This window comes from Fonticula alba (assembly GCF_000388065.1).
Source record: "Fonticula alba strain ATCC 38817 unplaced genomic scaffold supercont2.1, whole genome shotgun sequence".
In the NCBI taxonomy this organism is placed as follows: domain Eukaryota; order Rotosphaerida; family Fonticulaceae; genus Fonticula; species Fonticula alba.
In genome coordinates, this window is record NW_009242971.1 from 953,963 (window position 1) to 977,424 (window position 23,462).

Here is a 23,462-nt window from a genome sequence, read left to right on the forward strand (position 1 = left end):
GCCCGCCTCCCAACACCCGCACAAGCATGGCCGACGCCTACGCGGCCACCAGTCCCGCTGCCGCCGCCGAGCATGCCGGCGACGCGCACGCCCAGGCCTTCGACACAGCCGCCGGTGATAGCCTGTCCTTCGGCTACGAGCTGCGTGTGCGTCACCATCCTCCTCACGACCGGTGTTTGCTCTCCGACGCCAACCCCATCTCTCTGCCTCCCTCTCCCTCTCTCTCTCTCACCCACACGTGCTTCTCGCCTCGCCACAACCGCCACCATCACTCCCACAGGACCAGCTCGATATCATCGACCGCTATGCCCGCAACAGCATTGCCCTCATCGACGACCTGCGCGACATGGCCCAAGAGCGCGCCGAGCTGGAGAAGGATTATGCCTCGCGTCTGGAGCGCCAGGCCCGGAGCTTCGCCCGGCGCCGGCAGAAGGCCGGCCGGTCGATCCTCGGCGCCGGCTCCTCCATCTGCGCCCCTGGGTCCGACCATGCGGCCACCCCCTCCGACGATCCCGATGAGGCGAGGAGGTGCGCGCCCCCACATCCCGAACTGGCCCCGCCTTTTGGCTCGCCCCCTCTTGCACGTGCCCGAGCCTGACCCTCCCATTGTCCCGGATCTCCCGACCTAGCTCCATCGCCTCGGCCCTGGCCACTCTCCACACCCAGACCGAGGAGTCGGCCAAGGCCCGCCAGGAGCTCTCCGAGCAGATCATCAACGAGGTGGTCAACCCGCTGAAGTTCGAGTCGCGCCGCATCGAGGAGGCTCGCAACAAGCACCTCCAGTTTGCTCAGACCCTCCGCCACCTCCTGGACCAGGCCCGCGACCAGTCGGACAAGGCCCGCGACGCCTACCGCAAGCAGTCTGCCAGTGTGGACGCGGTGTACAACCAGTACGACAAGTGCCCGGACCACAACGCTGCCCAGAAGGTGTGTCGCCCCCTCTCCCCCCCCCCCCCCCTCCCTCTCGCTCTTTCTTTGCGAGCAGCGTCACCACGCCGAAGGACCGGATACTGACGCCCGCTCGATGCCGGATGTCGGGCGCACGCCATCCCCCCCCCCCCCCGCAGGCCAGCACCACTTGGCCCTTCCGCACAACCTCCCCCCCGTGTCGCGGAGCATCAGCTTCACCGAGGAGGATGGCGCCACGCGGATTGTCCTCCCTCGGCATGTTCTTGCCCGGATTCGCGCTGTCCACCGGACGGCCTTGCTCCGGCCCCCCCCCCCCCCCCCCCCCCCCCGCCCCCCCCCCCCCACTCCTCCTCCCAGCTGGAGCGCGACTGGAACGAGGCCCTTCGGGAGAAGCGCGAGCGGTCCAACGAGTACCTCCTCTGCGTTGAGGCGCACAACGCCCTGCGCTTCGAGTACTACCACCACCTGTTCCCGGCCATCCTGAACAACTTCCAGGAGCTGACCGAGCACGCGGTCTGGCGTGCGCGTGAGCTGATCAACACCTTCATTGACTCGTCCAACCTGTGCATGGACACTCTCCGCAGCCAGTGCGTTTCCCCTGCTCGGTCTCCCTCGCTCTTTGTCCCTCGCTCTCGCTCTCTCTCTCTCTCTTTCCTCTACACACACATGTCCATACACATCTGTCTATACAAAAACACGCAGCTCACTGACACATGCCCCTCCGATCCGGGTCTCTGTGCTTATACAGCAACGACATTGTCACGGCTTCCGTTGCCGCCGTCGATGCCTGTGCTGATTCTCAGCTCTTCATCCGCACTGTGCGCTCTCCCCCCCCCCACACACACACACACACGCCAGGCTGACTCCCTCCCCGCTGCCGCACCCAGATCCGCAAGGACTGGATTGAGCCTCCCAACGAGGAGTTCAAGCCCTACTCCGAAACCGATGCGGCCATCCTCCACACCCAGTACCCCATGGGCACCATCCTGATGAACACCTACCTCAAGTACCAGGAGGAGCTGGACAAGGCTCAGGGTGGCATCGACGGGAAGAACCGCGAGCTGGACGGGCTGCGCACCCTCTACGAGTCCTACTACTCCAATCCCTCCTTCGGTGATGCTGTCAAGGTTCGCCAGGACATCATTGCCGAGGAGCGCTCGATTGCCCTCTTCCGCGTGCCGCAGGTGAAGATCGCCGCACAGAAGGCCATGATTGACCATGCCTTTGGTCCGGAGATCCTCGGCCAAATCCGGCCGCACGCTTGGAAGTCCTCCTCCAAGGGCAGCTGCCCGGCCTGTGGCAGCGGCCTGTCTCTCTTCAACAAGGGCCACTCCTGCACGTCGTGCAATGTGGCCGCCCACTCCAAGTGCCAGATCCGCCTGCCGCCCATGTGTGGCGCCGACATCGAGTCCCAGATGAAGCGCGAGACCGAAACCCCTCGGCCGTCCGGCGCCGCCGGCGCGGTGTCTCGCATCAATGCCAACAGCGGCGCCAGTCGCCCGGTGTCCATGATGTCGCAGGCATCCTCCTCCGGGGGCAGCATGCGCTCCACTTCCGGCCTGAGCCTGGGCGTGTCGCCCGGCGGCGGGTCCGGTGGGTCTCCCTTCCCCAACAGCCCGCTTGGTGCCCAGTCGCCGGTTGTGGCCGGTGGCTCGGCCACCGCCGGCGGCTCGGCCCACCTTCACAGCGCCAAGGTTCTGTTCGACTTCAGCGGGTCCGGCTCCGACGAGCTTACCGTCAAGACCGGCGACGAGGTCCAGGTGATCCTGGCCTCGGATCCCTCCTTTGCCGAGGCGGATGAGGGATGGTTCCATGTCATCCACCAGGGCATTCGCGGGCTCATCCCCATCGCCTACACGGACTTCGACGCGGCCCTCCTGCATGCGGCCCCGGCTCCCGCTGCTGCTGCTGCCGCTGCTCCTGTTGGCGTGGCTTCCCCAGTTGCTGCCACCCCGGCTGGCGATGGCTCCACCGGCGCCACCTACCTCTTCCAGGGTACGCGTCCTTCATCGTGCCATGCTCAGCCGCGCCTGCATACCTTTCCCATGCCATTTCCATCGACTATGCCTCTGCGAGAGGAAAAGCCCCTCCCCATCGCTGACCCACGCCCTTTGTTGAACCCCCCACCCGTTGCAGCCCGCGCCCTGTATGACTACAGTGGCGGGAGTGAGCAGGAGCTCTCCCTCACCGAGGGGAGCATCATCAATGTCATCTCGACCGACCAGGATGGCTCTGGCTGGTGGATGGGTGAGCTGAATGGCAAGGTCGGTGAGTTCCCCGGCAACTACATTGAGCGCATCGACTGAGCGCGTGCACGCACGTGTACGCGCTGGTGGCCAGCCCGCTCGTGTGCATGTTCCCCTCTCCCCCTCCCCCTCCCTTTGTGCTGCACCCATGTGTGTGTGTGTGTATATGGCGACTCTCTAGCAAGAGCTGCTGGCTGGCCTCTGCTGCTGTCCCACGCCACCCACCTACACGCACATGCCACGGAACACCAATCCTCGCCCTTTTTTTCTTAATACATATACCCCCCTCCCCCCTCCACACAGACACATGCACACAGACACACACACACACACACACCTCCCTCCTATTTCGGCTTCTCCCCTGCATGCAGCTCCCTCCAGTACCCAGGACCAAGCATCGTCCCAGCACAGGGATAGGGCGACTCGCCTCCACGCACCCGGGCGATGTAGGGGCGGGGCGCGGGCCGGGGGACCGGGGATGTGCCTCCAGCGAAGCGGATAAAGTAGAACCGTGCCAGAACTGTCGGTGTGTTAACTGATCACTCGAAATTGAACGTCTCGCAAGGAACGGTTAATTGTCGTCTACCCCGGCATCCGTCGGCATCTAACCCATCCTCATGGTTCATCCTGCCGGGGGATGCGCGGACAAACGAGCCGGAAGGACAGCCGAACCGAAGCACACGCGTTCCCTACGCACGCGCGGTTCCCTCCCTCCCTTTTCCCCCTCCAGACCTGGCAATCGGGGCGGCGATGGTGCTGGATGCAACGCACAGGGGGGGGAGACTTCTTTTTTTTCTTTTTTTTTGCCGGACCACACTCGGCGATGGCTGGTAGGCCCCTTCCCCACCCCAAGTCACGGCCTCCGCAACCACCACCACCCGCTCCTACGCCCCCCCCCCCTTTCCTCTTTCCCCCCTTTCCCGTACTCTCTCCGCCCGCGGCCACGCCTCGACACCATGCGCCTCACCCTCGCTCGGATCTCCGAGATCGCTGGGCAAGATCCCCGGGAGATGACCTCCTTCGCCTCGCGTGACAGTGGGATCACTGGTGCGCTTCACTCGGCCGCCGAGAGCCCTTCCCCCTGCACCCTGCCCCGTTTCAAACTGTCCACTGACGCCCGAGGCATTGCTCCTGTCGCTGGCAGAACTGGACGATCTGAGTCCCTGTGTCAATATGGTCCGGATCGACCTGACCAAGAATGCCATCAAAGATCTTTCTGGGCTGGCACACAACTATCACCTGTCGGTGATTTACGCTAGTTTCAACCAGATTGAGGATATGTCCGATCTGGCGAAGCTGAAGTCCGCCCGCGGTGCGTCCCCCCAGCCGCCGCCGCCGCCGCCGCCGCCGCCGCCGCCGCCGCCGCTGCCACCACCGCCACCACCGCCACCACCGCATCGAAGCCGTGCACTGACACATGCCCCTCGCCAGTCATTCACCTTGGAGGCAACAACATTACCACCATCTCCGGTCTGGAGAACTTGACCGAGCTGCGGGCATTGGTTCTCAACAACAATCGCATTACCCGCGCCGAGGGGTTCGGCCATCTGCCGCACCTGAACACCATTGGTTCGTTCTGCCCACTTCCCCCCCTCTCCCCTCTCGAGCCGCCGCAATGGACTTACCTCCCCCTCCCCCTTTCCAGTTCTCTCGCACAACCCACTGAGCATGCCGCCGGTCATTCGCTCTTTCCCGAAGACCCTGACCAAGCTGGCCCTCGCCAACACCGGGCTGCGCGCGGTGCCGGAAGACCTGGGCAAGCACCTACCGGAGCTGCAAGAGCTGTCCCTCAATGGCAACAAGATTCTGTCGATCGGTGACGCCCTCACCGGCTGTGGCCGGTATGCACATGCATGCTCCCTGCTCCCTCCCCCCTCCCCCCTCCCCCCTCCCCCCTCCCCCCCTGCCCCGCCTCCCTGCTTGGGTCGTGCTACAAACTGACGACCGGATGTCTGCTCTCCACTCTCCCTCTTCACCCCCTCGTCGATAGCCTCCGCGTCCTGGATCTCGGCAACAATCTCCTTCACACCTTGGAGTACGTTCCCCTGCCAGCAACCGGCCCTTGTACCGAGTCCTCTCCCGCCTGTATCCCCCCCCCCCCCCCCGCTTTGCCCCGCGCCCTAACACATATCCACAGGACACTTGTCTCGCTGAAGGAACTCTCAGCCCTATCCAACCTCAACATCCGGGGCAACCCTTTCAAGGAGGCCCCAGAGTCGGAACAGAAGTCAGCCGCCGACGAAGCGACGGAGACCGCGAGTCCTGCGGAGGGCGACGCCGATGCATCGGAAACGGCCGACGAGCCGAACACCGCGACCGACACCAAGTCCACCCCCACCCCCACCGCCCTTCCGTGGTATACGCAGTTTGTCACGGCCAACGTTTGCCCTGGCCTGCGGATTCTTGACGGGCGTCGCTTCGATCCGGGCTTCCTGGACCGTCGCCGTAAGCGGACCCTCCTCGCCCAGAAGCGCAAAGACCCGGCCGCCTTCAAGGAGGTGACGAAGAAGCTGGCCAAGCAGGATGCTGCTCCCGCCGAGGGGGACAACAAGAAGGAGCCTGGGATGCCGAAGCGGGATGTCGACCGCGCCGCCGATCGCCCGGCATCCAAGGGTGGTCGCTTTGAGGGGAAGCGCTCGCGTGAGCAGGGTGGCCCCTCGGATCGGCCGGAAAAGCGCTCGCGCTTCCAGCGGCCGGGGCAGCCGCAGCGCCCGCCTCGCTCGGATGGCGACGAGCAGCCGCCGAAGCCTTCGAAGCCCGCCTTCGGCAAGAGCAAGATGTTCTCCAGTGAGCCGGTCACCAGCGGGGCCGCTCGTGAGTATGGCACTCGGCAGCCGAAGCGCCCTCCGTTCCACAAGAAGCCCGGCTCCTTCCAGCCGAAGCGGGCCAACTGAGACCCATTTTTCGGCGGAAAAAAAGGGAAGATGCGCCCACGGCCTCTCCTCTTGGCAAGCAAAATAGACAACACACATAGCCAGTCAGGGGAGCACCCGATGCACGGGCAGTGGCCACACACACACACACATGCGCGCAGAAACCCACACAGGTGTATGTAAACACCCATGCTGTCCGCAGCTTGGCACATGACAAGGGGGGGGGGGCAGGAAGATATTTGTAAAAAGCAGAATCTAGTTTAGGGAGGAGGAGAAAAGGGACAAGGACATGTGGGGCCATGGCGGCTTGGGTGGTGAAGCGGTAGCGGTAGCGGTAGTGGTGGCGGTGGCGGTGGTGGTGACGGTGGCGGCGGCAACGACGACGACGACGACGATCATGACATGCTATGCCGAAGACGGATCGGCCAGGCGCTCTGAATAGAGAGAGAGAGAGAGAGAGAGGGATATGTGCGCGCACACTCGCATGCACACCCGCACACGCGCACATACATACACAGACACACACTCACGCGCACACGGGGGGAGGCGAGGGGAGGGGGGGGGGGAGAGAGAGATCGCCACTTAGCGGGAAGAGGTGGTGGTAAGGGCCATGGAGTCACCGGCATCTTGCTCGAAGAGGTCGGCCACCGAGTAGGTGCTGGCATTCTTGACGTCCTCCGGGTCGCGGAGGTACATGTGGGACTGGAACTCCTTGTGGACAAAGGGAGCCTTGGGCTCGTGATGGGGCCGAGGACCCAGGCCCTTGAGGGCACGCCGGCGGTTGACGCTCATTGGCTGGTTCAGGTGGCCGAGGGCCGAGTCCACGTCGAGGCCGAGGCGGCGCTTGTGGTTGAATTCGGTGCGGTTGGCGCGGTACTGGTTGTACTGCTCGGTGTTGGTGTGGGGCACGACCTCGACCTCGAGCATCTCCTTGCACTTCATGATCATACCGGAGATGGAGGGAGTGGCCGTGCGCAGGACGGTGTGGTTGGTGTGGCGCAGGCCGAGGGCGCGGATGGTATCGCGAGTGCCCTTGGGGGTACCTGGTATGTGCGCGTGGATGGACGGGGTGATGAGAATGGGGCGACAGACAGGAGGGATTGGGTGATGAAGAGGAGAGGGGGAGGGCGGGCGACGTACCGATGACACTCCGGCGGAGAGTGATCTTAAAGGACTGAAGGGCGGCCGTGGCAGCGGGAGCGCTCATGGTGACGGAGGAGGCGGAGGCGGGGACGATGAGGGGCGAGATCCCAAGGGAGGGCCGCTGACACAAGGGGAAAGGCGAAGAGGCAAAGCGCAGGGGGGGGGGGAGAGAGAGAGAAAGAGGGATGGAGGGTGGTGAGGTGAGTGCCAGCGGCTGTCGAGGGGCAGATCGTGGCCTTTCAGTAGTCCCCAAGGAAGGGGGGGGGACCAACCGAGAGGGGAAGTGCGCGGCTGTTGGCGAGGGGTGCGGTGACGTGAGGGGGACAGGCTCAGGGCGTGAGTCTGCCAGACAGACCTCGGGGAACTGTTGTCCCAGCCCCGGTGCAGCTGGTGCGCTTGGCTGGGAGCGTGCAAAGGGGAACTCGAAAAGCAGGATCAGCCATGAGAGTGCCGTGAAATGGTATTTCTCGGGGTCGTGAGCACGGCGCGTGTTCAGAATCACGCCAGAGGCCACCTACCCAAGCCAATCATAGGGTGAATGCTGACGGTAATATATAATGACTGATAATACTTGGTTAGCTCTTTTACAACGCCCGCACGAAAGACCTCGCCCTTTTTCCGACTCGGTGATTTGTGAGACGTCTTTCGACATGTTGTTGCCTGAAGGTGGCCAGACAAAGTTCGGGCCATTTTGGGAATTTCCGGACGGAGTTCCGGTCTCCCTGGGGGGGGGGGGGGGCGGAGACTGGTGGCCGCTCAGGGTGTTTGTTTCCTGATCCCCTGTTCAGCACCTCCCTGGAGGGGGCGACCTCGGGGATGTCTGTGCCAGCACTTGGTGTGTGTTGGGCCCCTGCCCACCCCTTTGGGGACCCAGGGATGTGGGGTTATTTTTTCTGGAGCGTCTCCGCGTTGCCCGGCATATGCGCTTGTTTCGGGTATGCGATGTCCTGCCCGGTGGGGCGGGAGGGAGGATGCTGTGTGTGGGGGGCTGCTGTGTCCCACCGGGGTAGGGAGGGGCCTTTCAGAGGCCTTCTCCGGGGAGCTGGCTCCGGGCGAGGGAGGGATGATCGCCGGGCGTTCCGTCGCGCAGTGGCGGGCCCCCAGGGGACGCGCTGCGCCCTGGGAGGCGACGGGCGCGTGAGTCCGCTCCCGACAGAGCCCGGCCATCCCGAATATGCCCGGCGGGGGGGCGGGGCAGAGACAACGGTGCTTTTGCCTCCCTCTCCGATGTGGACATACGTTGGCTGAGTTGTGTCCTTCGGGCCATCGGGGAGCGGGGGGGGCGGGGGGGTGGGGGCCTGTTTGCGGGGGCGGGGGGGGTGTGGGCTCTCTCGCGCTCCGCGCCCGCCCCCCGCCCCGATGTCCCGGCCCACTGGGCTTGGTTATGTCGGCCGACCCCCCTCTCGCCGCGCCAAGTCTGCCCGGCCGGCCGGGCGCCGCCTGTGGGTGGTGGTGCCCACTCGGATCTCCTCTCTCCGCCAGCCTGTGGGTCCGCATTTGTCGGGCGACGGTGGTGGTGGTGGTGGTGGTGGTGGTGGTGGTGGTGCGGCGGTGTGGCGCGTCCCACGGTTTCATGGGAGAACACCAGTCTTGTTAGTGAGCGCGCAGGGGGAGGGGTGGCGGCGGCGGCGGCGGCGGCGGCGGGGTGTGGCGGCTTTTTTCAGGACCCGGACCGCTGGCCTCCCCTTGCAGGGGGGGTCCTCTTCTTCTTTTCTGATTTGATTTGTCCATATCATTAGCAAAGAAGTTTCTCAAGATGGTATGCACGCCATTCTCTCCTCCCCCCCCCTCCTCCTCCCTCTCCTTTCCTTTGTTCCGCCTTCTTCCTCGCCCCCCCCCCCCCGTGTCACCATCCGTGTCCCGCTCATGGTCACACCTGTCGTGGCGTTGCCGTGCGCGCGCGCGTTGCCGGAGAGAGGCGTATCTCCGCAAGCGCACGCGCGGGCGCGCCATGACCCCGCCTCCCCTCTCATCTCCGGGGCGCGCGCACGCGCGCTGTGTCCACGCACACTCCGTGTCCTGGCTGCCTCTCTCCGCGCCCCCCCTCCATCGGAACGCTCGTCCCCCACCTCGCTCCCTTTTCCGGTCCTACTCATGCTCGGGGCCCTTCGTGTGCGGTTTGCGATCGCCCTCCCCTCTCTCCCCCCTTTCCTATTGCGCCTGGCGAGGCACACTTGAGCCGCGGCTGCTCGCCGGGTTGACGTCGGATGTTGTGTGCATCCGACACGGTCTCCCGCTTCTGGAGGTGGTTTCGCTCACTGGCGAGAGAGAGGGAGGGCTATCGTCGTGCACTCGGCTCGCTGCGGCCCGGATAGTGACCCGAGGGAGAGGTGGTGCCGTCGTTCTAGCGTTGGATGCGCGGCGGTTTTTGCCGGGATCTCCTCTCCTTTGGCGGAGGCTCCAATGTCGCTGCCAATCCCCTCTCCCCGCCTGGATCGACTTGCCATTTGCTGACCATCGTCCCGTCTCGTTTGCCTCCTTCTCCATCCCTCAGACCGTCAAGCGTCGTAACAACGGCCGTTCCAAGAACAACCGTGGCCACGTCAAGCCCATCCGCTGCTCCAACTGCGCTCGCTGCGTCCCCAAGGTACGCCCTTTCTCCCCCTCCCTTTGCGGCTTTCCCCCGTCTCTCTCTCTCTCTATGTGTCGTGTGTGTGTGTGCAGAGAGGAGAGCAGGCCCGTTCGCGCCGCCGTAATGGGTGTCTCTTCTCCTTTCTGCGGACATTGTGTGTTGTGTATCTCCTCCTATTCGTTGATGATCCTCTTTGGAATTACCGTCTGAAGTGCTGAAGACATCTTCTTTCTGGTTGGCCCCAGGTTTTCTGAGAATATTCGCCTCGCGCGAGAGGGTTGCCCCTTCCCGGCCCGTCTCTGCCTTCTTCCTTGTCGCCCTCTCTCTAACACTCTCTCTCCTCACTTGCTTGCTCCCCCGCGCCTGCTTCTTCCCCTCTCCGGCTTACCGCCTTTTAGGACAAGGCCATCAAGCGCTTCATGGTCCGCAACATGGTTGAGCAGGCCGCTATCCGTGATATTGAGGAGGCTTCCGTCTACGAGTGTGCGTCGCTGTCTCTTTCCCTCCTCCTTGTGGTGTACCCTGCCTCCGGGGGGGGGTTTCACGCCTTCGCCGCTCCCTTTGCTCCCCCCTCGCTTTGCCTGTCTAACTCCCTCTCTCTCTCTCTCTCTCTCGCCGCTCCCTCTTTCAGCCTACGCCATCCCCAAGCTTTACATCAAGATGCAGTACTGCATTTCTTGCGCCATCCACTCCCACGTCGTCCGTGTCCGCTCTCACGCCGACCGCAAGATCCGCACCCCCCCTGCTCGCCCCCGCTTCAAGGACGGCAAGAAGGTCGCCCCCCGCAAGGTCGCCGTCTAAATTTGTTTGACGCGCCGTCTTTGCCATTCAGCCATCCATCCTCGTCTCTCTTCTTGCGATGATGCTGCTACAATGAGTGTGTATTGTAGCTTCCGGACCCGGCACTCTCTCCCCCTCCGTCTCCTTCCCCCTCCCCGGAGGACGTTTTGCCACCCGGTATTTTCGCGGCTGCGCATGGGCCACGCTCTCCCTCTCTCTCTCCCTCCTCCCCCTCACCCCGTTGTGTGCGGGCGGGTGCGTGCGTGTGGATCGTGGGCCTGCCGCGGGAGCACACATGACTCTTGTAACCTTTATAAACGCATGACTAGCTTCATACTCCCTTCTCCTGCATGTGTGTGTGTTCTCGTTCCGTCCTTTCCTCCTCCTCTCGCCTTCTCTCGCGCCATTGCGGGCGGCAGTGCGCGCCCCGACATGCGTCCCGGTGTGAAGAGGAGGGCTCCCCTTTTCTTTCCCAGCGGGCGAGGAGAGAGAGCGAGGCAAGACCCGGGAGCAGGAGGGGCGAGGATTCGCCTTTGGGCGTGCTGCTTGGTCATGCTGTTGCGCTGGGTGTGTGTGTGTGTGTGTGTGTGTGTGTCCGCGCGCGCGTGTAAGGTCCAGCCGTTTGAATGCGGCACGGTAGCCAGCTTGTTGGCCGTGTCGAATTGAGGGCTCCGAGGAGAAGACCCTCCTCCCGGCCAAAAGGCCGGCCCTCGCGTCTCCGCACCTTTCCCCGCCCACGACAAACGCAAAGGATGGAGCCCACATTGTGTGGAGGCCGAGGAGGAGAGGGCGTCCAACGCGGTTGTTCGGAGGCCCCCACCCTCAAGCCGCCTCGGTTCCGAGCGCGAGCGAGGGCTCTCCCTCGGTCCGGGCATGCCCAGTAGTCGGCCACCCTCCAGTGTCGCGAGCGGGTCTTCGTGTGCGGTCTTCTCGCCTGGTGGCTGGCCCGGACCATCGCGGACGCCCCAGCACCCTGCGCAAAGCCCTTGCGGGCATGCCGGCGGCTAGACCCGGAGAAAGCCGGGCCCGGCATTGCCGCTGCGTTGGCCGGGCCCTCCCCTGTGTGGTGGGATAATATGGGTGAGGCACGGCGCCCCTCTGTATGAAGGGGACCCCGAGCAGGGCCATATGCCAACGCCACCATCGCAGCGGGGATAGTCACGCTCATGCACACATGCCCCAGGAACACCATTCCGATCTCGAACAGATCGACCGCCGCCCTCTCGGACCGCCACGTTCAGTTTGTCACGGCCTCCCCCCCCTCCCTTTCGCTTCGCTTCGCTGGAGACGCGACCTAGCACGCCTCCGGGCCCATGATGCCGAGACGGAGATGCCGTGCATCTCCGACGGGTTGGATCCGGTCAGTTGCCCCTTCCCCGACCGACACCCAGCCAGTGGGCTGACCACCGGCAGATTGTAGAATGGCCAGATCACCGGCTGGCGTGTGTGCCTGCCTCCAGAAGGGCGTTGGTTGGGCTGCGCCCCGTCCCTGGTGACTGTCCTCCGCGGGGATTGCCGCTCTTTTTTTGGATCGCCTTTCAGTTGCTTGGAGCATGGCCCCCGGGGCAGAGCCTCCTCCTCCTCCTACCCCCCCCTCCTCCTCCTTTTCTCCTCCCCTCTGCCCATCTTCGTGCGCTTCTCCTCCTTGCCGGCGCCGACATGTCCTTCCTCTTCGGCCGCTTCTCGGCCGTTGCCGCGTCTGCCTTCTCCCAGACCCAGACCCTCCTTTCTCGCCCGGCCGCGTCTCTCAACAATCGTACGTGCTGCGGTGCTGTGCTGAGCATGGCGGCCCTTGCGGGCCGTCTTGGCGCTTGGGAGGTTTTGCGCTTCTTCCCTTTTTGGATCCAGGCTCCCCCGCCCATCGCCCCCTGCTGTCTTGTTGACTCCCTGCTCCCCTTGCTTTTTTTTTCCTCCCCCGTTGGATTCCTCCCGGCACCCAGTGATCCCGACCGTTCAGCTCCGCAATTACTCCTTTAAGACCCACTCCGCCACGAAGAAGCGCTTCCGCCTCACGGGCAACGGTACCTTCCCCCTTCCGCCTCGCGTCTTTGAATGGGCCTCCCCCCCCTCTGTGTCCCCTTCCTCCCATCGACTGACATGCTTTCCTTCCAGGGGACAAGTTCAAGTATGAGGCTGGCGGCAAGCGCCATCTGGCCACCGGCAAGAGCCGCCAGGAGGTGGGCATTCTCAAGAAGAATGTCTACACCAACAAGACCCAGACCAGCCGCATTCGGAAGTTCCTCTTCAACTCGCGGTGAGAGCACCCCGCCTGGCGCGCGATCGCCTCTCTCCCTTTGACCTCTCTCTCTCTCTCTCTCTCTCTCCCTCCCCCGCCTTGTGTTTCCTGTGTGCAGGGCCCGGTGCATGCGTGGCCCCAGGCCCCCCGAGCCGCTTACCTCAGAATAGAATATCCTTTTTTTCTCCAGCCCCAGCACGGGACATATGCTGGCATTTGTGCCTCTCCCACAGAGGGTGTGTCTATATGTCTAGTTCCAGCTCACTCGTTCGATCGTTCGCTCGGGGAAGCAGTGGAAGTGCGGGTGGATGACCGTGGGGGAGGGGGGGGGGGGGGGATCCCATCACTCGGCCGACGGACCGCCAGTGCCAATGTCATTGGGGAAGAGACCATCCTTGCCGATGATCTCGTCAATGTTGAAGTCCTGCGGGGCTTCGCAGAAGCGCCGGAGAACCTGCTCGCCCTCCGGCGTACCGAAGGCCTTGAGGACCGAGGCGAAGAGGGACTGCGCCGCGCCGAGGGTGATGCGCTTCGGCTCGAAGTCCACCCGATAGAGGCCCAGACCGGAGGGCGTGGCATTGGCCTCGCCGCCGGTCCAGTTGATCAGATCACCAAACACCTCGGCCACCAGGGCCGGCTGGGCCTCGCTGCCGCGGGTACGGTACTCCAGCAGCGTGGTCAGGGCCATGCGGTTGTACTGGGCCTGGGCAAAGAAGAGCTCGATGCCCTCCTTGCGGAAGAGGGGAATGAGGAACTGGATGTGTGTACCCCGATGTGTCAGCGAAGGGCCGGGAGCGGAGATGGGGGAAGGGAGCGGGCGGCAGGGAGGATGGGGGTACGCACGTGCGGGTAGCGCGAGGCATTCTTCATCAGACGCTCGTAGGTGGCCGGGTCAAGACCCCCGCCCATGCGTGCCTGCACCAGCTCCTTGGTCGGCGTGGCCGGCGGGGCGAAGAAGTCCCCGTCGTCCGGGGTGGCAGTCACTTCGACCGGCTTTGCCAGGTGCTCGGCCCAGAGTGCCGCGATCTCCGAGGCGCTCAGGCTCTTGAGGGCATCCAGGTCAAGGATGTCGGTGAGCTGGGTTGGGGAGAGGGAGGTCACAGGCGAAGTCAGCTGAGGCCCGAAGGGCGAGAGGGGGGCGGGCAGGTGCGGCGCTAAAGTGCTGGCAGATTGGGTCGGGGGGGGGGGGGCGGCGGGGGGGCAGCGCACCTTGCGATTGAAGATCTTCGGAGGAGGAGGGGTGGCCGAGGCAGCAGCAGCCTTGGCAGGGTCTTCCTTTTTGGGCGGCGCCTTGGCCAAAAGCTCGGCGTACTTGGACTTGTAGCGATCGGAGGACTCCTTGGCATAGTCATCCAGGGAGAAGAGCGCCCCCTTTTCCGGCTGGGTGGCTGAGGAGGAGGCCGAGGAGAGCCAGCGGCTGGCAATCGGCCGGAGGCGGCCAGCGGCCAAGGGGGCAGCTCGGGGGGCGATCGGAGCCCTGGAGAGGAGGGAGAGGGCCTGGCGAGGGAGCATGGCGGCTGTGGGGGATTCGGGACAGGGAGGAGGAGGAGGAGGCGATCGGAGGGCCGGTGAGGAGGGCCGGAGGGGGGGGGGGGGCGAATCTGTCGATGAAGCGGGGGGCGGGGGAATGAAAGTCCGAGCAGGGCAGCCCAATAAATCCATCGAGGTGGGATCATGTTGTTCTCGCGAGACACATGATAACCCCCCCCAAGGGGGCATGACCTGGGCCCGCCCGGCTGGGCGCCCAGCCCCCACCAGGATGTCGGCTGCAGCAAGAAGATGCCCCCACAATCCGCCCGTGTGTCTTGAGCTGGCGGCAACGGGGCTGTAAGTCGACCATCGACCTCCCTGGTCCGGGCGCCGGACAAGGTGTCTGGTCTCTTGGGTTGGGTGGCTGATCGTCATCTGTCCGCCGTCGAGCATAGCACGCTTTTGTGTGCCCCCCTCGGGTGCCCCGTATCCGGCTCCGAGGCTTTAGGGACCGGGCCGAGCGGACCGAACGACAAAGGCCTTTGGGGGGGGGCGGGGGGGGGGGGCATGGCGCTGCTGAGGTCGTGCGGGCCATTTGTTATTTTTTCCTGGGCGTGGATGCGCGCCCCCCCCCCCACATGCCAACCATTCCCCCCGGTCGCCTCCTTGATGGTCAGAGCAGGCTCCCCGGCTTGAGACGGAGTGGCGGCTGTTTGACGGAGTCTTCGGGAGGTGTTCTCCTCGTTCCTACAGCGGGGCATCCCCCGGTGTCGCACCCGCGGGTACAAGGCGGGGGGGGGGGGGGGGGGCAACGGGCGCCCCAGGTGCCAGCTCATCTTATGGGCCCCCCTCGCCCCGGGGCTGGGGAACTTGGTGTCGGGGAGCGCTGGGCGCGACTGACTCCCCTTGTCACCCTCGGCCTCAGGGGCACATACACAAACGGTCGTCCCTCCTCGGGGCCCCGGGACTTCGTTCCTTCCTTCAACCACCACCCCATCCCCGGGGAGATGGACCATGGGCCGACGAATTTTTAACGCTGGAATTCCGTGCCCGCGCACGCATGAGGCGTGTCCCGCGACCCGCCGCCCCTGGACCTGATCTGCTTGTGGCCGACGCAGGCCCCTGGCTGGAAGGCCTTTTTCTTTTCCCTCGGCTGTGTTCCCCTGCATGGTGCTTCCCCGGGCAATCACCCCTCCCCCCCCCCCGGGGTGTCCTCCGAGTGCGCTTGGGAAGGGGACCCGGTTCCCCCTCCCCCCCGTTCCCTTGCATGAACATGCCACCCGGGCGCGGTCAAACCCATGAATGTGGAAAACCATATCCCTCGCCAGAAGTGCGCCATTTTTGCACGAATTCCTCCGGGGGCGATGGTGGTGACCTCCGTCCTTCCTGCTTTCTGGGGGCCACTGCGGGGGGGGGGGGAGAAGGAAACACCACCGTGGACAAACCAACAATTAAAGGGGACCAATATCCCACCACCCCACCAACAAATTTGCGCAGGGCTGCCGTGCCTCCCGGCTGTGCGGCGTTGGCTGCGGAGCCGCTGATCCTTCAGGCACTGTCGCTCGAGCCCGAACACGCCCCCCTCCTCAAGGCCCCCCTCCCCCCCCCCTCCCCCTGCCCCTTATCCCCCACCCCCCTTTCAAACAACACCCCCTCCTTTTTGCGTCTCTCCCCACCTCCCTTTCTCGTTTGTCGGAGTAAGCGCCCGCGTCTCGCACCCGCGTCTCGCACCTGCGTCTCCCATTCGCGCATCACAGACGCATCTCATGTCCCCCCCGTCCCTGGTCACTGCCGGTGCCGGCGACGGCTCCACCTCTGCCGGACGCGTGCGTTGTCTCCGGGCTGCCCCGATTGTCCACTAGCCTCTCGCATGGCCGACTAACCTCGCCACCTGTTTCCCCCGACCAGGTCATTGTCCACCAGGGGTACCTCGAGAAGAAGAGCAACTCCTATCGGGTATGTCTACGTTTCACTGCCTTTGCCCCCTTGACATCCCTTCCGGCCCCTGTCTCCCTGTCTTTGCCCTTTCCACCCGATGGTCTCCCCCCCCCCCCCCCCCCCCCCCGTCCCCACGCACACACATATTTGCCAGCCTTCTAACCCCTCATGTGATGGAAGAAATTCCAACGCCGGTGGTTCGTCCTCCACACGGCTCCCGGCGGGGCCGATGCGCGGCTGTCCTACTTCGAGAGTGAGGCCAAGGCTGCCGCCCTGGTGTCGGCCATGGGGTCCGGCTCGCACACCGGCGCCGGTGAGCCCCTCTCCCCCCTGGGCAGCTCCTCCTCCGCGTACAACCTGTCCAACCTGGATGACAGTGATTCCGACAGTGAGGACACCGGCAAGGATGGCGAGGGTGCCAGCGGCGGCATCCAGCTCCTGCCTATGGCTATGATTTGGCGAACCGGCCCGTCGGCTGGGCCGGGAATTCCTTCCTTCAAGCTGTCGTCCAGCACCCGGGCATCGACCGCCGCATCGACCGCTGCCACAACCTCCGGAATTGCCATCACCACCACACCGCCAGTCAACCAGAACCCCGAGCACACGGGTGTCATCCATGCCCATGGTGCCGGGTCCGGGGTGCCTTCCTTCGAGCTGGATGTCCTCGGCCGAACGTACTTCTTCCGGGCCTCGAGCGAAATGGTGCGCCTCCTTCCCCATGCCCTTTGCCTGCTCTTGTGCGCTCATCCTTACTCATCCCTCCCCCTTCTTCGCTCTTTGTCATTGTGGCTGTCCCCCCCCCCCTCTCCCCCTCTCCCTCCCCGGCCCATCAGGAAATGGATTCCTGGATTTCGGTCATTGCCCCGCTCATCCCCCAGCACCCAACCATTGCCTCGATTGCGCCGGTGCATCACCGGTCAGAGGATGTGTTCGGCACCGCCGACAAGCCGCTGGTCCTGTTCGCCGAGCTGGCTGGCAATCTGGACAAGCTGAGTGGCACTTTCAAGGTGTGTTTTGGCCTCTCTCCATTGGCGACTGATCCACTGTCCTTCCTTTGCCTTCTCTCTCTCTCTCTCTCTCTCTCCCCGCCTCTCTCTCTCTCTCTCTCTCTCCGTCTCTCTCTCTCCGTCTCTCTCTCTCTCTCCCCCCGCCTCTCTCTCTCTCTCTCTCCCCGCCTCTCTCTTTCCTTGCCCCGTCCCCCAATCTGACCCTGCTCTATCTTCCCATCCTTCCTCGATTGGGCATTGCTCTTTGTGCCCAGAACTGGAAAAGCCGCTACTTCGTGCTTCGCGGATACAAGCTCCTTTACTATGTGGACGAGTCTCTCCGAGAGCCGGTCGGGTCGATTGATTTGCACGATGCCACCCACGTGTCCATTGGCGCCCCGACCAGCAATGCCCCGAGCACCTCCGGCTCCAAGAACCTGATGCCGAGCATCCTGGGCTCCGTGCGCTTTGGTCGGTCGAAGTCCGGGTCCGGGTCCGGATCCAGCACCTCGCAGGCCCAGGTCCTGACCGTGTACACCCACAACCGCAGCTATCCCTTCCGGATTCCCTCGCCCAACTCCGGCATCGATGCCGATGTCTGGCTGTCGGCCCTGTCCGCGGCCGTGACCCGGGTTAGCCGATGCGCCGGCGAGCGTGCGCGTGTGTGGGGCATCACCTGGGACCCCAAGCGCCGGACAACCCTCTTCCTGCCAACCATCAGCACCCCGGCGCACTACCTCGCCGCCAAGGCCACCGCTTCTGATCTCAACAAGCGCAGCACCCTTACTGGCTTCAATTCCATCCGGGCTTCGACCATTGGGCTGGGTGTGTCAGCCAGTTCCCCGATCAAGGAGGCATCTTCGCCAACCTCGCCAGCTAAGGAGCCTGCGGTGTCGGCTTCGCCGGTGGTCACTTCCCCCCCGGAGCCAGTCGCCTCGGAGCCAGCCGTCCCGGAGCCAGCCGTCCCGGAGCCAACCGTCCCGGAGCCAGAAGCCGATGTCGTCTTTGCCCCTGCCGTCCAGGCCCTGGAGCCCAGCACGGCCGAGGAGGCTCCCGCAACCTCGAGTGCCGCGCCAAGCTCCGACCTCACGACCGCCCCCCTGCCGATCAAGCAGCCCACTGCTCCGGATTTCGGGCGCCAGGCCTCCAGTGACCTGGACATGCTGATTGCCTCGCTGACTCCCACCGCCGGGGCTGGTACCCCCCCACCGCCGGCCATCACCCTCCCCGTGGAGTCCCTGCGGTCCGAGCACACCAGCCAGACCATTGCTTCGCCGATTCCGGATGCCGCGCTGCCCACCCCTCCACAGAGTGCATCCCTCCTGCCTCCCCCGCATCCCCTTGGCCCGGCGGGGTCGCGCGTGTCATTTGTCGGCGGAGCGGCCCTGCCCTCGCCGCTATCGGGACCGGCTCTCACCAACGACGGGGCCTCCACTGCTGCTGGTCTGCCTCAAAAGCCGTCCTCAGTGACGGCGACATCGCCAGACGGCTACATCTCCGTGGATCCGCTGCAGAGCCTGTCCGGCAACGGCTTCGATGAGTCGCTCATTGCCCTGATCAACCCTGGTGCTGGGCCGGCTCTGCCGGCGCCGTTGCCGGCACCACTGCCTCCCGCCCTCGAGGAGGCCCAGTCGCCTGCCGAATCGACCGATCCTGCGGCCGATCCTGCGGCCGATCCTGCGGTCGACCCTGCGGCCGATCCTGCGGCCGACCCTGATGCGATTCCTGACTCCGAGGATGCCAGCGAGCTGGTCGAAGAGCCGGCCGAGGAGGTCACCGTGGAGGCCATCCCCCTGTCGGATGTGCCGACAGACGCCCTGCTGTCGCTGGTCATCCTGCAGGTGTCCCTTCGCCTGCCGGGAACTCTCTTCGATGGTGATGTCTCCTCGGTGCCCGGTGGCTCCTGCCTGGAAGTGAGCTCGTCGCATATGGATTCCCCGGCGCAGGGGTTCTTCGACTCGTTGGCTATCCCCTCGCACCTGGGTGCTTTCCCGCGGGCGGCCCTTCGCCAGACCATCCCCGATGGGGCCCTTGTCGAGGCGGACCTAACTCTGGCCTTTATGGAGCTCTGGACCCGCATCGCGTGGGGTGCGTATGGGGTTCCCTCTGCGCGGCCCTTCCTCCCCCCCCCCCCGTCGGGGGCCTGTTTGTGCTGCTTTCCTTTCGCCCCTTTCCCCTCTCCCCTCCGAGGCTGACCCCCCTATCCCTGCCACAGATCCCCAGACCTTTGCCACGTTGCTGGTGGATCATAGCACCAAGCTCGGTGAGGTGACTGGTGCCCCGGGCTGTGTGAGTTTCTTGACACAGGTGGCGCTGGCTGGGTACATCCTCCAGTGGCCGATCGCCGAGCCGGACTACCACACCCCGGCCCTGGTGGCGATCACCTTGTTGCTGATGCTCCTGGCTCGTGGGTCTCTCGGCGTCGCGGACTCGCGACTGGAGAGCCTGCTCCCGGCGTCGGCTTTCTTGGCCGTTCTGCGCCCGGTGATGTCCTTCTTCCCGGCGTGTTCCTTCCAGCCGGCCGCCCTACTTGCGACGCCCCTGACCCCGGCTACAGTGGTCATCTTCCTGGACTTGTTGCTGTCCATCGATCTGTCCGATTCCGGCGCGTCGTCGTTGGCTGAGCGTGCGTTCATCCGTCCTCTTTGCCTTTCTCATCGGGCTTTGTTTCTTCCTTTCCTTCCTTCCTCTTCTCCTCCTTCTTGTTCTTCTTCCTCTTCCCCTGTACCCACCCACTCATGTCCCTTGTTTCGGCCGCTTCCCTGTTCTTAGTCTATCCCTCGGTCACCGGGGCGGACTTCGCCCGGAGCACGGTTGCCTGCTTCCAGGCGACTTCGACCTCGGTCCGGCGCTTCACCGGGGTGGCGGCCGCCATCGAGGCTCTCGGGGCCATCTCGGCACTGCGCCTGTTGAGAGCCCTGCTTCCCCATAACTCCGACTCGGGGGAGATCCGTGCCCTGAGCACCGGGCTCGGTCAGCAGCTGTCTCCCTCGTCGCTGTCCTGGTGGTGGCTTGAGCCATCCGATCAGCTGGGCGCCCCGGCTGGCGCGGATGAGGAGGACGACGAGGAGGGGGCTCCCTGCCTGCAGGAGGCACTGGCCTCTTCGCTTGGCGCGGGCCTGCCCATTCTCTTTGGCTATTTTGCCTCGCCAACTGCTTGCATCCTGGCCACCAAGGATTTGTTCGACCCGCCATCGGCCTTCGGCAAGTTCGGCCTCGAGCTTGTTGCCTGCATCATTCGGCCGCTGTTTGATGGGGATTCCGTCCTCTCGGGCGATGTGGCCATGGATGACGTGTGTGCCGCGCTGGAGGCGGCTCTTCGCGCAAGCGTGGCCCTCTTGACGGCCTTCCCCCCGGGAGCGTCCCCAGGGGACAATTTTGCCAGCTGGCTTTTCGGAGCCATGTCCAAGCCGGCCACCGGGTCCGATCCCTCGAGCGATCCGATGTCGGCCCGGCGCAAGTGGGCTCTGGAGGCGGTATCCATCACTCGTGTGCTGGTGGCCCCGGTGCTGGTGGCCGGCGCCTTGCAGATTGGCGGCGCCACGGCTTCGGAGGACATGGACGTCTTGGCGGCCGCCCTCCAGGCCGACACGCCCCTGGTGCACCTGGTCCCAAGCGCGCTAAATGCCATCCGCCGGTCGCTTCAGCGGGCCGGGTGCCTTGAGCCGCTGGTGGACATTCTCGCCGCTCCGCCGGGCTATTGTCACATTCATGATACCACCGGTGAACTGTTGGCCCGCGCGACTGAAGCCTTGCTGTGGTTCTTGGAGGAGGGTGCGTTCTCTTTCCCGTCTCTCTCTCTCTCTCTCTCTCTCTCTCTCTCTCTCTCTCTTTCTCTCTGTCTCCATATCCTGATCAGCCCCGAGCCCTGTCTTCTCGCCTGTCTGACCCTTTTGTCCTTCCTTTCTCCTCCCTGCAATTCCATCCTCGACCCGGGCCGTTGCTCCTGCTCTTGCTGTTGCCATCGTACACAGAGCTGTCCACGCGCGAGCTGATTCGCAGCAATGCGGCCAAGTTCCTGGTTGAGCAGTTGGCCGCCTGCTCACACGCTGGCAGCGCTGCACTGGCCGACTCGCCGACCAGCGCCGCGGCCAATGTCACTCCTGCGCAGGCGGCTAACCTCTGGCGGCAGCGCCGGGTAGCTGGAGCCGCCGTGGCGGCCCTCTGCCGGCTGACATCGGCGGATGACTCGTCTCGCCAGGCGGTCCTGCGGGCTGGGCGCCACCGGCTGCTTCTGACCATGCTGTCGAATGCGGTGGCCCAGGCGCCGGTGCGCTTGGCACACCGGGACCCGGAGACCGGCTTTGGTCTTTGGGCACCGGGGCACTTCACCCTGGGCCAGGACCGGGTACCGGGCCCTGCCAATGGGGGGGACAGCCTTGGGGCTGGGTTCGCCACATGCGACACGGCCACCACCCTGTACCGGGCGGTGGAGTTGCTGGGCAACCTGGCCCACGATGCGGATCCCATTCGTTTGTTGGATGCAGCCGATGCCCCGGGGATTCTAATGACCGTCCTCGCCCGGTTCCATGGCGGACAGGCGGTTGACGGCGGCGGCGGCGGCGGCGGCGCCGAGGGTCCTGGCGACCGGGCGCCGGCCTATCGTGATGAAGAGCTGGCTCTGGCTGCGGCGGTGGCCCTGCACAATCTGTCCCTGGACCCGGTGGCTCGGGCATCGCTCCATCGTGATGGGGCCTTCGGGCCACTGGTGGCCTTGGCCTGCCTCCGGGCGGATCTCCTGCCGGAGGTGGGAACCGCCGGGGCGACCGAGGTGCCCAAGCGCGAGCGCGGTGTCTGCGCCGGGCCCAGCCCGGCACGCACCGTGCAGCGCCTGCTACTCCGTGTGTTGCTGAATGTGTGCCAGGAGCCGCAGCATCTGGTGGAGTTGTACTGCCTGGCGGCGCATGGGGCCATCGGCCGGGTGGCCGATGCGGCCACCGCCCTCCCGAACCCGGGGGATGTAGATGAGGAGTTGGCCGACATTTCCGCCGTGTCGACCTACCTCCTGGCGGCGGTGAGTGCCATTACCCCGGAGGATCTGGCCGCACATGCGGACGCCAATGAGGAGGGCGACACGCAGGAGGCCGGTGACGCGGATCTGGATGACGCGCCCGAGTCGGGCAAGGTACGTCATTGCTTTTGGCCCGTGTGCCATCGCCTCTGCTGGTGTGGGTTTCTCTTGCTCCCTCGTCCGTCTCCATTCTGACTGTCGGTCCCGTGTGCGGCTCCGCGTGTGTAGCTCTGGCTCCGACTGTCCTACAGCGGGACCACTCGCATGGCAACCATTCGCCGGCCGACCGCGGATCGGCCTCTGCGCAAGGCACATCTGGATGCGGTGGCCCGGCAGCGCTTCGGATCGGCCACGGCCGGCGTGTCGGCCGGGCGCATGGTCTTCTGGCACTGCGACTCCGAGGGAACGGAGCTGGCCATCGCGGCCGACGACGAGGCGGCCTACGTGTCGGAGATCCTGCTGGCCGGCGTGGCCGGGAGTGATGCCGATGCTCGGCTGACCTTGTCTCTGCGGTTGGCCATTCAGCCGCCAGGGGCCGGGGATTCGGACGATCCGGGGGCCCCGCCGCCCCCGTCCCTGGAGGCGGCCCCTCAGCGTGGGCGCCTGTTGGACGAGCTCCGGTTGATCTCCTCCATGGCCTCCAAGGGCGAGGAGGTGGCCACTGGTGTGATGGTTCCCCCGACCGGGGCGGTCACCTCGGCCTTTGGGCTGAAGAAGGTGGACCATGAGCAGATCGCTCGCGAGCGTGACGAGCGCCGTCGCCGCGAGAACCCGGTCGAGGCCCAACGCCAGGACATGTTGGCGTCCATCCGTCTGAAGGCCGCGCAGGCCGGCGACGGGGACCTCTCGATCACCGACGCCGCGGCTGCCGTGGGAGTGAAGCTTCGCTCGGTCGAGCGCCACGCGCCTAAGCCAGTCTCCGATCCCCACGAGAGCAGTACGTTCTGCCGCCCTTTACTATGCTCTTCCTTCCCCCGGCAAGGGAGAAGACACATGAAGCTAACCTCCCCCTCCTCTCCCCTTCTCCCCTCCTCCCCGGCAGATTCTCTGATGCTGAATGTCGAGGCAGCCCGCCGGAGGATGGCCATCGCCGACGATCGCTACCACAACTCCTCCTCGTCAGACAGTGATTCCGGTGAGGATGACTGGTAGTCTGAGGATGTGCGCTTCCCCTTTTCTCTCTCTCTCTCTCTCTCTCTCCCCCTCTTGAGGGTGGTTCCATCTCTACTCTTGTCTGTCGCTTTCCCGTGTCCCGTTTAGGCTCAGAATATACAGTTTTATGACTCCGGTGACTCGGT

At 64.9% G+C, this 23,462-nt stretch overlaps 7 protein-coding genes across 7 annotated transcripts; 5 read left to right on the top strand and 2 right to left on the bottom strand.

The window, feature by feature from the left end:
- Nucleotides 1-3,456, top strand: H696_00204 (hypothetical protein). Its single transcript, XM_009494046.1, has 7 exons — nucleotides 1-146; nucleotides 281-528; nucleotides 630-927; nucleotides 1,267-1,496; nucleotides 1,658-1,727; nucleotides 1,797-2,904; nucleotides 3,046-3,456. The coding sequence occupies exons 1-7, from the start codon at nucleotides 27-29 to the stop codon at nucleotides 3,213-3,215; spliced, it is 2,244 nt and encodes a 747-aa protein (XP_009492321.1). The 5' UTR covers nucleotides 1-26; the 3' UTR covers nucleotides 3,216-3,456.
- Nucleotides 3,457-4,008: 552 nt separating this feature from the next.
- On the top strand, nucleotides 4,009-6,132 carry H696_00205 (hypothetical protein). The gene is made up of 6 exons (XM_009494047.1): nucleotides 4,009-4,202; nucleotides 4,300-4,467; nucleotides 4,587-4,724; nucleotides 4,801-4,996; nucleotides 5,146-5,190; nucleotides 5,293-6,132. Exons 1-6 carry the CDS (start codon nucleotides 4,112-4,114, stop codon nucleotides 6,047-6,049), a joined length of 1,395 nt encoding a protein of 464 aa, XP_009492322.1. The 5' UTR covers nucleotides 4,009-4,111; the 3' UTR covers nucleotides 6,050-6,132.
- A 447-nt stretch (nucleotides 6,133-6,579) lies between these two features.
- On the bottom strand, nucleotides 6,580-7,350 carry H696_00206 (hypothetical protein). Its single transcript, XM_009494048.1, has 2 exons — nucleotides 7,169-7,350; nucleotides 6,580-7,071 (listed from the first exon to the last, which is right to left on the bottom strand). The coding sequence occupies exons 1-2, from the start codon at nucleotides 7,233-7,235 to the stop codon at nucleotides 6,611-6,613; spliced, it is 528 nt and encodes a 175-aa protein (XP_009492323.1). The 5' UTR covers nucleotides 7,236-7,350; the 3' UTR covers nucleotides 6,580-6,610.
- Nucleotides 7,351-8,887: 1,537 nt separating this feature from the next.
- On the top strand, nucleotides 8,888-11,089 carry H696_00207 (40S ribosomal protein). The gene is made up of 4 exons (XM_009494049.1): nucleotides 8,888-8,930; nucleotides 9,666-9,758; nucleotides 10,142-10,226; nucleotides 10,375-11,089. The coding sequence occupies exons 1-4, from the start codon at nucleotides 8,928-8,930 to the stop codon at nucleotides 10,542-10,544; spliced, it is 351 nt and encodes a 116-aa protein (XP_009492324.1). The 5' UTR covers nucleotides 8,888-8,927; the 3' UTR covers nucleotides 10,545-11,089.
- A 1,006-nt stretch (nucleotides 11,090-12,095) lies between these two features.
- H696_00208 (hypothetical protein) lies at nucleotides 12,096-12,842 on the top strand. Its single transcript, XM_009494050.1, has 3 exons — nucleotides 12,096-12,279; nucleotides 12,464-12,544; nucleotides 12,636-12,842. Exons 1-3 carry the CDS (start codon nucleotides 12,183-12,185, stop codon nucleotides 12,779-12,781), a joined length of 324 nt encoding a protein of 107 aa, XP_009492325.1. The 5' UTR covers nucleotides 12,096-12,182; the 3' UTR covers nucleotides 12,782-12,842.
- A 235-nt stretch (nucleotides 12,843-13,077) lies between these two features.
- Nucleotides 13,078-14,365, bottom strand: H696_00209 (hypothetical protein). Its single transcript, XM_009494051.1, has 3 exons — nucleotides 13,969-14,365; nucleotides 13,603-13,836; nucleotides 13,078-13,513 (listed from the first exon to the last, which is right to left on the bottom strand). The coding sequence occupies exons 1-3, from the start codon at nucleotides 14,269-14,271 to the stop codon at nucleotides 13,103-13,105; spliced, it is 948 nt and encodes a 315-aa protein (XP_009492326.1). The 5' UTR covers nucleotides 14,272-14,365; the 3' UTR covers nucleotides 13,078-13,102.
- Nucleotides 14,366-15,842: 1,477 nt separating this feature from the next.
- Nucleotides 15,843-23,360, top strand: H696_00210 (hypothetical protein). The gene is made up of 10 exons (XM_009494052.1): nucleotides 15,843-16,055; nucleotides 16,138-16,185; nucleotides 16,348-16,869; nucleotides 17,001-17,174; nucleotides 17,429-19,241; nucleotides 19,369-19,779; nucleotides 19,926-20,927; nucleotides 21,128-22,278; nucleotides 22,393-23,101; nucleotides 23,207-23,360. Exons 1-10 carry the CDS (start codon nucleotides 15,996-15,998, stop codon nucleotides 23,314-23,316), a joined length of 6,000 nt encoding a protein of 1,999 aa, XP_009492327.1. The 5' UTR covers nucleotides 15,843-15,995; the 3' UTR covers nucleotides 23,317-23,360.
- Nucleotides 23,361-23,462: the final 102 nt, after the last annotated feature.

Excerpts from the sequence above, each read along its gene's own strand:
- H696_00204 (XM_009494046.1), top strand. The coding sequence starts at position 27 with ATGGCCGACGCCTACGCGGCCACCAGTCCCGCTGCCGCCGCCGAGCAT. Across the intron at positions 928-1,266 it reads ACCACAACGCTGCCCAGAAG|CTGGAGCGCGACTGGAACGA; the intron begins GTGTGTCGCCCC and ends TCCTCCTCCCAG. Across the intron at positions 1,497-1,657 it reads ATGGACACTCTCCGCAGCCA|CAACGACATTGTCACGGCTT; the intron begins GTGCGTTTCCCC and ends GTGCTTATACAG.
- H696_00205 (XM_009494047.1), top strand. The coding sequence starts at position 4,112 with ATGCGCCTCACCCTCGCTCGGATCTCCGAGATCGCTGGGCAAGATCCC. Across the intron at positions 4,468-4,586 it reads GAAGCTGAAGTCCGCCCGCG|TCATTCACCTTGGAGGCAAC; the intron begins GTGCGTCCCCCC and ends GCCCCTCGCCAG. Across the intron at positions 5,191-5,292 it reads AATCTCCTTCACACCTTGGA|GACACTTGTCTCGCTGAAGG; the intron begins GTACGTTCCCCT and ends ACATATCCACAG.
- H696_00206 (XM_009494048.1), bottom strand. The coding sequence starts at position 7,235 with ATGAGCGCTCCCGCTGCCACGGCCGCCCTTCAGTCCTTTAAGATCACT. Across the intron at positions 7,072-7,168 it reads TCTCCGCCGGAGTGTCATCG|GTACCCCCAAGGGCACTCGC; the intron begins GTACGTCGCCCG and ends CGCACATACCAG.
- H696_00207 (XM_009494049.1), top strand. Across the intron at positions 9,759-10,141 it reads GCGCTCGCTGCGTCCCCAAG|GACAAGGCCATCAAGCGCTT; the intron begins GTACGCCCTTTC and ends ACCGCCTTTTAG. Across the intron at positions 10,227-10,374 it reads GGAGGCTTCCGTCTACGAGT|CCTACGCCATCCCCAAGCTT; the intron begins GTGCGTCGCTGT and ends TCCCTCTTTCAG.
- H696_00208 (XM_009494050.1), top strand. The coding sequence starts at position 12,183 with ATGTCCTTCCTCTTCGGCCGCTTCTCGGCCGTTGCCGCGTCTGCCTTC. Across the intron at positions 12,280-12,463 it reads GGCCGCGTCTCTCAACAATC|TGATCCCGACCGTTCAGCTC; the intron begins GTACGTGCTGCG and ends CCCGGCACCCAG. Across the intron at positions 12,545-12,635 it reads CTTCCGCCTCACGGGCAACG|GGGACAAGTTCAAGTATGAG; the intron begins GTACCTTCCCCC and ends CTTTCCTTCCAG.
- H696_00209 (XM_009494051.1), bottom strand. The coding sequence starts at position 14,271 with ATGCTCCCTCGCCAGGCCCTCTCCCTCCTCTCCAGGGCTCCGATCGCC. Across the intron at positions 13,837-13,968 it reads CGAAGATCTTCAATCGCAAG|CTCACCGACATCCTTGACCT; the intron begins GTGCGCTGCCCC and ends TCCCCAACCCAG. Across the intron at positions 13,514-13,602 it reads ATGCCTCGCGCTACCCGCAC|TTCCTCATTCCCCTCTTCCG; the intron begins GTGCGTACCCCC and ends ACACACATCCAG.
- H696_00210 (XM_009494052.1), top strand. The coding sequence starts at position 15,996 with ATGTCCCCCCCGTCCCTGGTCACTGCCGGTGCCGGCGACGGCTCCACC. Across the intron at positions 19,780-19,925 it reads CGCGTCGTCGTTGGCTGAGC|TCTATCCCTCGGTCACCGGG; the intron begins GTGCGTTCATCC and ends CCCTGTTCTTAG. Across the intron at positions 20,928-21,127 it reads GCTGTGGTTCTTGGAGGAGG|AGCTGTCCACGCGCGAGCTG; the intron begins GTGCGTTCTCTT and ends CATCGTACACAG.